The following is a 13,400-nucleotide window of genomic DNA, read 5'->3' as shown; positions in this document are numbered from 1 at the left end:
GCCCTGGTCAAAAGTAGTGCACTAAAAAGGGAATAGGGTGCCATTTGGGTTGCAGTCCGGGACACTGCTGCAGCTTTATACGGGTTGATCTTGGACATTGGCCTCTCATGGGAGGGGGGGTGAGCGCAGCATTTGGCCAGGGCACTGAAGAGGCTAAATCAATTTGCTCAGCTACTGAACACTGCTTTGTGCCACACAGTCCAACACGACCTACCCCCATTACGTAAGGCAGCGTATTATTATTTGTTTTTGTCGCAACGCATCTTCTTCCCTCGGCTTTATATAACAGGGATGTTTTTTTTTTTTTTTAAAGAGCGGAGAAAATACTAAATACTTTTTATTCATCTGATAAAGTTAGTTGTTACAACAGGGTCCCTTAACACTGTCGTGCTCCACAGATAACGATCTCTCCGTTCTCACACTCGAGGGCAACGACAGAAGTTTATTCAAATGGAAATCTTAAACATAAGGAACAGACACGTGAGGGAGTGAGACAGAGAGGGAAAGAAGGGGGTGGGGAGGAGGTAGCGATTTGCGTAAGAGAAAAAGCTAGCAGCTTCATACTGGTAGAAGATTTGGCAACACGTTGTTGGAAGTTTAATTTTAATGAAAGGCAGACAGAGAGCTTTTTTTCTTTCCGAGTTATGATTTAGATCAAGTGTATGTTTGGAGCTCACTGACTCTCTCTCTCTCTCTCTCCCTGGGAACAATCAGAACACACAGTCACTCTATGAGCTCATGTCAGTCTCCTGGGAGATGACCTCATCAAGGCCCAGCTAGCCCACCAATGGCCTCAACACACAAATATGTGCATTACATATCACATTGGCTAAAAAACCTGCAGGTTGTTCTACACTGCGTCCTAAATAACACCCTACTCTCTATATGGTGTGCACTACTTTGGACCAGAGGCCCCGGTCACAAGTAGTGCACTATAGTGAATATGGTGCCATTTGGGACACCGTTTCCCGGAAAGGAACAGTTTTTCAAACATAGCCACTAGACTTGACTACTATACTGTTACATAGTTATTTATTAGTATTGCTACCTACCTACCTGTATTCTTATTCTCATTTGTTATTTTTGATTTGTGGTGCATTTGTGTGATACTTGGTAGTCTGTCCTTATGTTGCACTTCTCCTGATACTCATGGTTTGTTAGATGGAAGCAGAGATACAAACTATAGATCATTTGCTTCCAGGGATAGAAGATGGTCACGTTCCAAAGGTAAGACTGAATCCATTCATTATGCTTTTTCCACAGTTCCGGCCTTTTTCCTGTTATTTCATATACACTAACACTTTTGTCAATTAGTAGGCTAACTTTTGTAAAAAATACAGTACATATACAGTGCCATCAAAGTATTTCCCACATGTTATGTTACAGCCTGAATTTAAAATGAGATTTTGTGTCACTCGCATGCACACAATACCCTATAATGTCAAAGTGGAATTATGTTTTTATAAATGTTTACAAATGAATAAAAAATGAAAAGCTGAAATACCTTGAGTCTTCAACCCCTTTGTTATTGCAAGCCTGAAAGTTCAGGAGTAAAAATGTGCCTAACAATACACAAGTTGCATGGACCCACTCTGATTTTTGACTACCTCCTCTCCGTACCCCACACTTACAATTATCTGTGAGGTCCCTCATTCGATCAGTGAATTTCAAACACAGATTTAACCACAAAGATCAGGGAGGTTTTCCAAGAAGGGCACCGATTGGTAGTTAGATTTTTTCTTTTAAATCCAGATATTGAATATCCCTTTGAGCATGGTGAAGTTATCATTACAAAGATAGAGGCATACTTCCCAACTCAGTAGCAAGAAGGAAGGAAACCGGTCTTTAAAACAGTTAGAGTTTTTAATGTCTGTGATGGGAGAACTTGAGGATGGATCAACAGCATTGTAGTTACTCCACAATACTTACTAAAGGAGTGAAAAGAAGGAAGGAAGCGTTATGTTTGGGCCAAATTCAACACGACATCACTGAGTACCACTCTTCATATTTTCTAGCATGGTGGTGGCTGCATTATGGACTAGGGAGTTGTTTTCCAAATAAAAATAAACTGAATAGAGCTAAGCACAGGCAAATTCCTAGAGGAAAGCCTGGTTCAGTCTGCTTTCCAACAGACGCTGGGAGACAAATTCACCTTTCAGCAGGACAATAACCTAAAACACAAGGCCAACTATACACTGGAGTTGCTTACCAAGACGACTTTGAATGCGTGGCCTAGTTAGTTTTGACTGAAATTGGCTTAAAGATCGATGGCAAGACCGGTCTAATGTCCATTGCTCGTGTTTCTTGGCCCAAGCAAGAAACCCTCCTCTGAACAGTTGATGTTGAGATGTGTCTGTTACTTGAATTTTGTGAATGATTTATTTGGGCTGCAATTTATGAGGCTGGTAACTCTAATGAACTTATCCTCTGCAGCAGAGGTAACTCTGGGTCTTCCTTTCCTGTGGCGGTCCTCATGAGAGCCAGTTTCACCATTGCGCTTGGTTTTTGTGACTGCAGTTGATGTTTTCAAACTTTCAGTTGATGTTTTCAAACTTTTTTTCAAACTTTTTACTCCTGAACTTTCAGGCTTGCAATAACAAAGGGGTTGAAGACTCAAGGTATTTCAGCTTTTCATTTTTTATTCATTTGTAAACATTTATAAAAACATAATTCCACTTTGACATTATAGGGTATTGTGTGCATGCCAGTGACACAAAATCTCATTTTAAATTCAGGCTGTAACATAACATGTGGGAAATACTTTGATGGCACAATAAAATGTACTGTATTTTTTACAAAAGTTAGCCTACTAATTGACAAAAGTGTTAGTGTATATGAAATAACAGGAAAAAGGCCGGAACTGTGGAAAAAGCATAATGAATGGATTCAGTCTTACCTTTGGAACGTGACCATCTTCTATCCCTGGAAGCAAATGATCTATAGTTTGTATCTCTGCTTCCATCTAACAAACCATGAGTATCAGGAGAAGTGCAACATAAGGACAGACTACCAAGTATCACACAAATGCACCACAAATCAAAAATAACAAATGAGAATAAGAATACAGGTAGGTAGGTAGCAATACTAATAAATAACTATGTAACAGTATAGTAGTCAAGTCTAGTGGCTATGTTTGAAAAACTGTTCCTTTCCGGGAAACGGTGTCCCAAATGGCACCATATTCACTATAGTGCACTACTTGTGACCGGGGCCTCTGGTCCAAAGTGATTTCAAACTTTCAAAGTTCTTGACATTTTACGTATTGACTGACCTTCATATCTTTAAAGTAATGATGGACTGCTGTCTCTCTTTGCTTATTTGAGCTGTTCTTGTCATAATATGGACTTGGTCTTTTACCAAATAGGGCTATCTTCTGTATACCCCTCTACCCCTCTACCCAACATAAATGATTGTCTCAAACGCATTAAGAAGGAAAGAAATTCCCCAAATTCACTTTTAACAAGGCACACCTGTTAATTGAAATGCATTCCAGGTGACTTCCTCATGAAGCTGGTTGAGAGAATGCCAAGACTGTGCAAAGCTGTCATCAATGCAAAGGGTGGCTATTTTGAAGAATATCAAGTATATTTTGATTTATTTAACTTTTTATGTTCTTTCATAGTTTTGATGTCTTCACTATTATTCTACAATATAGTAAAAATTAGACAAACCCTGTAATGAGTAGGTGTGTCCTCATTTTTGTCTGGTACTGTATGTAAATGTGATAAAATATATTTTTTGCACATTTATTGAAAGCAAAATACATAATACGTTTTCACTTTGTAATTATGGGTTATTGTGTGTGGATGGGTGAGAAAACAGATAAATTGAATCCCGGCTGTAACAACTAAATTTGGAATAAGTCAAGGCGTATGAATACTGTCTGAACGCACTGCATCTCACCTAGAGGTCGACCGATTATGATTTTTCAACGCCAATACCGATTATTGGATAACCAAAAAAGCCGATACCGATTTAATCGGCCAATTTTTTTGTTTTTTTTGTAATAATGACAATTACAACAATACTGAATGAACACTTTTCTTTTACCTTAATATAATACATCAATAAAATCAATTTAGCCTCAAATAAATAATGAAACATGTTCAATTTTGTTTAAATAATGCAAAAACAAAGTGTTGGAGAAGAAAGTAAAAGTGCAATATGTGCCATGTAAAAAAGCTAACGTTTAAGTTCCTTGCTCAGAACATGAGAACATATGAAAGCTGGTGGTTCCTTTTAACATGAGTCTTCAATATTCCCAGGTAAGACGTTTTAGGTTGTAGTTATTATAGGAATTATAGGACTATTTCTCTCTCTTATACCATTTGTATTTCATATCTTTGACTATTGGATGTTCTTATAGGCACTTTAGTATTGCCTGTGTAACAGTATAGCTTCCGTCCCTCTCCTCGCCCCTACCTGGGCTCGAACCAGGAATACATCGACAACAGCCACCCTCGAAGCATCGTTACCCATCGCTCCACAAAAGCTGCGGCCCTTGCAGAGCATGGGGAACAACTACTTCAAGGTCTCAGAGCGAGTGACGTCACCGATTGAAATGCTATTAGCGCGCACCCCGCTAACTAGCTAGACATTACACATCGGTTACACCAGCCTAATCTCGGGAGTTGGTAGGCTTGAAGCACAGCGAAGAGCTGCTGTCAAATGCACGAAAGTGCTGTTTGAATGAATGCTTACGAGCCTGCTGCTGCCTACCATCGCTCAGTCAGACTGCTCTATCAAATATCAAATCATCGACTTAATTATAACATAATAACACACAGAAATACGAGCCTTTGGTCATTGATATGGGCGAATCCGGAAACTATCATTTCGAAAACAAAATGTTTATTCTTTCAGTGAAATACGAAACCGTTCCGTATTTTATCTAACGGGTGGCATCCCTAAGTCTAAATATTGCTGTTACATCGTACAACCTTCAATGTTATGTCATAATTATGTACAATTCTGGCAAATTTAATTACGGTCTTTGTTAGGAATAAATGGACTTCACACAGTTTGCAACGAGCCAGGCGGCCCAAACTGCTACAAATACCCTGACTGCTTGCACGGAACGTAAGAGAAGTGACACAGTTTCCCTAATTATAAGAAATTCATGTTAGCAGGCAATATTAACTAAAGATGCAGGTTTAAAAATATATACTTGTGTATTGATTTTTAAGAAAGGCATTGATGTTTATGGTTAGGTTTGGTGCAACGACAGTGCTAAATCATCACCCGTTTGGCGAAGTAGGCTGTGATTCGATGAGAAATTAACAGGCACCGCATCGATTATATGCAACGCAGGACACGCTAGATAAACTAATAATATCATCAACCATGTGTAGTTAACTAGTGATTATGTTAAGATTGATTGTTTTTTATAAGATAAGTTTAATGCTAGCTAGCAACTTACCTTGGCTTCTTGCTGCCCTCGCGTAACAGGTAGTCAGCCTGCCACGCAGGCTCCTTTGTGTAGTGCAATGTAAGGCAGGTGGTTAGAGCGTTGGACTAGTAACCGGGAGGTTGCAAAAATGAATCCCTGAGCTGACAAGGTAAAAATCTGTCGTTCTGCCCCTGAACAAGGCAGTTAACCCACCGTTCCTAGGCCGTCATTGAAAATAAGAATGTGTTCTTAACTGACTTGCCTAGTTAAATAAACGTGTAAAATCGGTGTCCAAAAATACAGATTTTCGATTGTTATAAAAACTTGAAATGGGCCCTAATTAATCGGCCATTCTGATTAATCGGTCGACCTCTAATATCACCTTCCTATGTAAACAAGTTAAAGCCGTTTTAATCCTTGATGAAAAAGAAATAGGTCTATATAGTGTTCTTTGCAGGACAAAAACGGTTAACTCCTTGTTTCTGCTTGAAACATCTCAATTTCTTCTGTCTGCTGGAACAGAATCCTAGGGTGCCTAAAATTGCTGTTTAATATTGGAAAATGATTAGCATGTACAGGTGCTGCTGTGCAAGGAATATTTTTCTGCCTCTTTAGCAACCACCCCCACTCCTTGCGCACACACACAGTTGCATGTTCTAATCTGGAGCTAGTGTTAAAGCCCCCCCTATGCCACAGGCTACAGGTAGTCAATCTGTCTTGACTTCCTGTGAGTCGGCCACCTTCTGATCCTTTGACCCGTCTGCTCTCTCTCGCGCTCTCTCAGTACTCGGTGTTCTGTCTGCATCTCCATCTGTTCCGATCCGTTCCCTTCCATCCTTCCCTCACCTCTCACCACCCATCACTCACTTAGTCAGTCAGCCAGCTAATTGTGCCCAGGCAGAACCATCCATACCGTCTATGGGCAGAAGAACTCAACCCAGTGTATGTTTGTTTGAGTCAAGGTGAAGGTGGGTAATAAGTTAACTGTGTCATTCTCCCCTTTTGTTAGATTTTGGCTTTGGGAACTTCTTCCAGCCCGGGGAGCCCCTGGCCACGTGGTGTGGCAGCCCCCCCTACGCCGCTCCGGAGGTGTTTGAGGGACAACAGTACGAGGGCCCCCAGCTGGACATCTGGGTAAGACGATGCTCTTGTCTACGCCCTAAATGGCATCCATATTCCCTCAATAGTACCCTATTGGCTTTGGTCCAAAGTAGTGCACTATATATAAGGAATAGGGGCCGTTTTCACACACCTGCTCTGCAATGAGTCACACATACTGCTAACTAGTCCCTCGGTGATACACACGGAGTGTCCCAGAACTGACTATACATTTTCTTTGACACTGGATCTAGTGTAATCATGGACATTAGAAGCAATAGTGAGGCCAACCAGATTAAACAAAGACAAATCCGGGGAAAAGTTATTCGTCCCAAATGGCACCTTACTCCGTACATAGTGCACTACTTTTGACCAGAGCCCTATCAAAAGCAGTGCACTATTTCGGGAATAAGTTGCCATTTGGGATGCAGTCAAGGTGCTGAACTGCGAGAAGGTGGGATAAAAAAAGATACTGCTTTTGGTGATTGCGTCGGGGATCTGATTGTGTTTGTTGTCTGTTTGCTTTCCCCCTTGCAGTGATAAGTGTATGAGAATTACATCTTGTCAAAAAAACAAATAGCCCTGCTTACACTCTTTTTCAAAGGCGACCTGAAGACATCATAAGATTTCCCAACCTCTCTTTATAGCCTTCCCTGTATTACGGGATAGTGAACTCGCCCTCGCATACATCTGGGTGCCTTTCTACCCTGATAGATCTAGTTATGTGAGTGTAATTGTTCACACTGCAGCCCCTGACCTAGTCTGTCCGTCTGTCTGGCTGTGCTTGTGTGTGTTTTTGTCTTCATATAGAGTATGGGGGTGGTGCTGTACGTGCTGGTGTGTGGCGCCCTGCCCTTCGATGGCCCCACCCTGCCCGTTCTCCGACAGCGCGTCTTGGAGGGTCGCTTCCGCATCCCCTACTTCATGACAGAAGGTGAGACTCAATAACCTAGTGCTTTACACCTGAAAAAAGACAGAAGTGACACCACTGCTCCTATGGAAAAACAGTCTGTGTGGTTGTTGGAATGGGGTTTGTTTACTTGTGATGCCAGCAAAGGACATTAAAGGGGCAACCCAAGATACAAAAAACAACAGTGGTTACCCCACCACTTGTTTTGGTAAATGGTTGAGACATAAAGCTGTAGAAATATAACCTCCTCGAATCAATGGCTATATATTGTTAATTTTAAAGTTCCCAAAAATGTATAGTGAATAAAAACATGTAACAATTTCAACAATTTGACTGAGTTACAATTCATATAATACATTCAGTAGACCCTAATCTATGGATTTCACATGACTGGGCAGGGGTGCACTCCCACTGGGGAGTCAGGCCCAGCCAATCAGATTGAGTTTTTCCCCACAAAAGGGCTTTATTATAGACTGAAATACTCCTCAGTTTCGTCCAGCTGTCCGGGTGGCTGGTCTCAGACGATCCCGCAGGTGAAGAAGCCGGATGTGAAGGTTCTGGGCTGACGTGGTTACACGCCGCCTGCAGTTAAGGCCGGTTGGACGTACTGCAAAATTCTCTAAAACGACGTTGGAGGCGGCTTATGGTGGAGAAATGGACATTAAATTCTCTGGCAACAGCTCTGGTGAACATTCCTGCAATCAGCATGCCAATTGCTTGTTCCCTCAACTTGAGACATCTGTGGCATTGGGTTGTGTGACGAAACTGCACATTTTAGAGTGGCCTTTTACTGTCCCCCAGCATAAGGTGCACCTGTGTAATGATCATGCTGTTTAATCAGCTTCTTGATATGCCACACCTGTCAGGTGGATCGATTATTTTGGCAAAGGAGAAATCCTCACTAATGGGGATTGAAAACAAATTTGTGCACAAAATGTAAGCGAAATAAGCTTTTTGTGCGTATGGGAAATTTCAGCTCATGAAATATGGGACCAACACCCTACATGTTGCGTTTTATATTTGTGTTCAGTATATGTACCAATACTGTATAACCCATTTAACTGGCTGCTTGGAGCTCTTCAGAATCCCCCCTCTTGTGTCTCACCACTGCACAGGGGTCTAGCATAGAAAGCATAGACTGCTTTTGAAGTGAGGCTCAACTGCCCGGCATGGCATAAATACCTGTTCAAAACACCTGTCCAAAATGGAACCCATTTACTACTAGGGCAGTGAATTGCCAAGGACCTCACGATACGACATTATCATACTTAGGTGCCAATACGATATGTATTGCGATTCGATACTGTGATTTTATTGCAGTTCAATGTTCCAAACATATTGTTCACCATATGTCTGCTGCAGAGGGACAAGATTGAGCCATTCATAAAACATCTGAGTAGGAGTGCTGAACTAGGATCAGGTCTCCTCTGTCCATATACTGTGCATCTTCTCCATTATGCTCGAAAAGGCAAAACTAACCCTATATCAGCACTACTACTCTGAGACGCTTTATGAATATGGGCACTGAAGATCCTAACAGTGCTCCTTTTGGTGGTGCTCCAAATCTAGAGAATTCAGCTTATCTGGTTCGAGCGAACTCTATACGTCAACCTGGTGCGATTTAACTCTAATCAGAGAGAGCCAGAGTCATTGTGTTTACATAACCTGGGCAAGAGCCAGTGAAGTTCAAGCAGGGCTCTGCCAGCCTCCCCTTTTAGGGGTGGACTATTTAGTCCATGTTGAGAATGCAGCCCCACGGCGCGCTCCGGTCCTGTTCCCTCCTTCCGCTTCATACGAGAAGAACAGAGTGCCGTGTCCTCCCCACATGTTCTCAGTCTCTGCAACACACACACTGGCACACATACACACACTGTACGGTACAGTACACGGGCTGTATATAAAAATCAGGCCTCGCTGTACTGGTAGTACACTACTTTATTTTTCCTTCAGTACTGTACATCCCAGGACCGTACATTCTTTGACCTCCGTAACGAAGCGGCCCCAGGGGATTTGGTGTAACAGAAATCCGAGATAACATCCCCCCCCCCTGCTTTCTTTAACTGTCGAAAGGAGGTGTTAACCGTCCGGCCCTGAATATTTCCATGATGCTGTCCTGATGTACTGGGCTCCTGAGTGGCGCAGCGATCTAAGGCACGGCATCTCAGTGCTAGAGGCATCACTAACTGTGATACAGTTTGGATTCGAACCAGAGTGTCTGCCCTGGTTCGAATCCAAACTGTATCACAACCGGCCGTGATTGGATGTCCCATAGGGCGGCGCACAATTGGCCCAGTGTCGTCTGGGTTTGGCCGGTGTAGGCCGCCATTGTAAATAATGTGTTCTTAACCGACTTGCCTAGTTAAATAAAGGTTAAATGAATAAAAATGTATTTTAAATGTACTCAAGAGAAAAGAAGAGGGTCAATGTGGATTGCATAGTTTCTCTCTCTCTCATCCCCCTCTCTCTCATCCCTCTCTCTTGCTGGATTTCTCAGCCAGAGAAGTGCTCATTCGGCAACAGGGCAGTCATCATACAGCGCGTTCGGAAAGTATTCAGACCCCTTCCCTTTTTCCACATTTTGTTACGTTACAGCTTTATTTTAAAATGGAGTAAATTTTAAAAAAAAAAATCCTCTTCAATCTACACACTGTACCCCATAGTGACAAAGCAAAAACAGGTTTTTAAAAAACAGAAATGCCTTATTTACATAAGTATTCAGACCCTTTGCTATGAGACTCGAAATTGAGCTCAGGTGCATCCTGTTTCCATTGATCATCCTTGAGATGTTTCTACAATTTGGAGTCCACCTGTGCTAAATTCAATTGGTTGGACATGATTTGTAAAGGCACACACCTTTCTATATAAGGTCCCACAGTTGACAGTGCATGTCAGAGCAAAAACCAAGCCATGAGGTCGAAGGAATTGTCCGTAGAGCTCCGAGACAAGATTGTGTCGAGGCACATCTGGGGAAGGCTACCAAAACATTTCTGCAGCATTGAAGGTCCCCAAGAACACAGTGGGTTACATTATTCTTAAATGGAAGAAGTTTGGAACCACCAAGACTCTTCCTAGAGCTGGCTGCCCGGCCAAACTGAGCAATCGGGGGAGATTGCCTTGGTCAGGGAGGTAACCAAGAACCCGATGGTCACTCTGACAGAGCTTCAGAGTTCCTCTGTGGAGATGGGAGAACCTTCCAGAAGGACAACCATCTCTGCAGTACTCCACCAATCAGGTCTTTATGGTAGAGTGACCAGACAGATGCCACTCCTCAGTAAAAGGCACATGATAGCCAGCTTGGAGTTTCTCTGGTCTGAAGAAACCAAGATTGAACTCTTTGGTCTGAATGCCAAGCATCACGTCTGGAGTAAACCTGGCAACATCATGCTGTGGGGATGTTTTTAAGCTGCAGGGACTTGGAGACTGTCCTTGAGTGGCTCAGCCAGAACCCGGACTTAAACCCGATCAAACATATTTGTAGAGACCAGAAAATAGCTGTGCAGCGACGCTCCCCATCCAACCTGAAAGGACTTGAGAGGATCTGCAGAGAAGAATGAGAGAAACTCCAAAAATACAGGTGTGCCGAGCTTGTAACGTCATACCCAAGAAGACTCGAGGCTGTAATCGCTGCCAAAGGTGCTTCAACAAAGTACTGAGTAAAGGGTATGAATACTTACAGTTGAAGTCGGAAGTTTACATACACCTTAGCCAAATACATTTAAACTCAGTTTTTCAAAACTCCTGACATTTAATCCTTGTCAAATTCCCTGTCTTAGGTCAGTTAGGATCATCACTTTATTTTAAGAATGTGAAATGTCATAATAGTAGAGCGAATTATATATTTCAGCTGTAATTTCTTTCATCACATTCCCAGTGGGTCAGAAGTTTACATACACTCAATTAGAATTTAGTAGCATTGCCTTTAAATTGTTTAACTTGAGTCAAATATTTCGGGTAGCCTTCCACAAGCTTCCCACAATAAGTTGGGTGAATTTTGGCCCATTCCTCTTGACAGAGCTGGTGTAACTGAGTCAGGTGTGTAGGGCTCCTTGCTCGCACACGCTTTTTCAGTTCTGCCCACAAATTTTCTATGGGATTGAGGTCAGGGCTTTGTGATGGCCACTCCAATACCTTGACTTTGTTGTCCTGAAGCCATTTTGCCACAACTTTGGAAGTATGCTTGGGGTCATTGTCCATTTAGAAGACCCATTTGCGACCAAGCTTTAACTTCCTGACTGATGTCTTGAGATGTTGCTTCAATATATCTACATAATTGGGTTTCCTCATGATGCCATCTATTTTGTGAAGTGCACCAGTCCCTCCTGCAGCAAAGCACCCCCACAACATGATGCTGCCACCCCGTGCTTCACGGTTGGGATGGTGTTCTTCAGCTTGCAAGCATCCCCCTTTTCCTCCAAACATAACGATGGTCATTATGGCCAAACAGTTCTATTTTTGTTTCATCAGACCAGAGGACATTTCTCCATGTGCAATTGCAAACCGTAGTCTGGCTTTTTTATGGCGGTTTTGGAGCAGTGGCTTCTTCCTTGTTGAGCGGCCTTTCAGTTTATGTTGATATAGGACTCGTTTTACTGTGGACATAGATACTTTTGTACCTGTTTCCTCCAGCATCTTTACAAGGTCCTTTGCTGTTGTTCTGGGATTGATTTGCACTTTTCGCACCAAAGTACGTTAATCTCTAGGAGACAGAACGCGTCTCCTTCCTGAGCGATATGACGGCTACGTGGTCCCATGGTGTTTATACTTGCATACTATTGTTTGTACAGATGAACGTGGTACTTTCGGAAATTGCTCCCATGGATGAACCAGACTTGTGGAGGTCTACAATTTTTTTCTGGGGTCCTGGCTGATTTTCTTTTGATTTTCTCATGATGTCAAGCAAAGAGCAACTGAGTTTGAAGGTAGGCCTTGAAATACATCCACAGGTACACCTCCAATTGACTCAAATTATGTCAATTAACCTATCAGAAGCTTCTAAAGCCATGCCATCATTTTCTGGAATCTTCCAAGCTGTTTAAAGGCACAGTCAACTTAGTGTATGTAAACTTCTGACCCACAGGAATTGTGATACAGTGAAATAATCTGTCTGTAAACAATTGTTGGAAAAACTTGCCAAAACTATAGTTTGTTAACAAGAAATTTGTGGAGTGGTTGAAAAACAAGTTTTAATGACTCCAACCTAAGTGTATGTAAACTTCCGACTTCAACTGTATGTAAATGTGATATATGTATATATTTTTTTTTATATATAAATGTACAAAAATGCCTATAAACATTTTTATGCTTTGTCATTATGTGGTATTGTGTGTAGATTAAGGGGGGGGGGGGGGGGGGGATTTTAATACATTTTAGATTAAGGCTGTAACAAAGTGTGGAAGAAGTCAAGGGGTCTGAATACTTTCCGTAGGCACTGTAAATAAGACCGCAGAAGGCAAGATGAGTATGTTTCTCGTGCCAAAGAGGTGAGAAGAGCAGAGACGCATGCAGGCAGACCGATGTGCGAGCACACACACACACACACACGAGCACAAAACAGAACAGCCTCAGCCCAGTGGGCAGTAATCCTATTAAGACCCAGCGGTTGGTGACGTCAAGCTCATTTAGCCGCTAACTGAAGGATAAGAGGTCTCTCCATCCTCCTCCGAGAGAGATGGCGGAGGGGAGTGTGAGAGGGATGGAGTAAAGAAAGCAGAGGGATAGGGATAGAAAGAGAACAAGAGGGGGTTAGAGAAAAACGAGAGAAAGCCTGCTGTGCATTCCTGCCTGAGCTCATCTGTTTTTCTTAGCATGAGTAGTGGAGGCACTCCTTCTCTGTGGCCGGCCCTGCTTTAATAGAACCGCTTTGTTCCCCCAACGTTTTAGCTGGAGCGCTCTCTTCACTCAAACGGGGGTATTCTTCCTTCTGTACTCGGTACACTCCGTACACACAGTACCACTGTCCCGGGCTGCGTGTTGTTGTGTATGGTCTGATGTGTCGGGGCAAAT

General features: G+C 42.5%; 1 protein-coding gene across 1 annotated transcript in view; it reads left to right on the top strand.

Moving 5' to 3' along the window:
- Nucleotides 1–13,400, top strand: part of LOC139549200 (serine/threonine-protein kinase SIK2-like) — a 60,298-nt gene that overhangs the window by 24,816 nt on the left and 22,082 nt on the right. Inside the window, 2 exon segments of the mRNA XM_071359411.1 lie at nucleotides 6,399–6,523; nucleotides 7,298–7,421. Coding sequence (XP_071215512.1) covers nucleotides 6,399–6,523; nucleotides 7,298–7,421 — 249 coding nt within the window.

The sequence above is a fragment of the Salvelinus alpinus genome, chromosome 22, assembly GCF_045679555.1.
Source record: "Salvelinus alpinus chromosome 22, SLU_Salpinus.1, whole genome shotgun sequence".
Taxonomy (NCBI): domain Eukaryota; kingdom Metazoa; phylum Chordata; class Actinopteri; order Salmoniformes; family Salmonidae; genus Salvelinus; species Salvelinus alpinus.
This window is presented reverse-complemented; position numbering and strand designations above follow the sequence as displayed.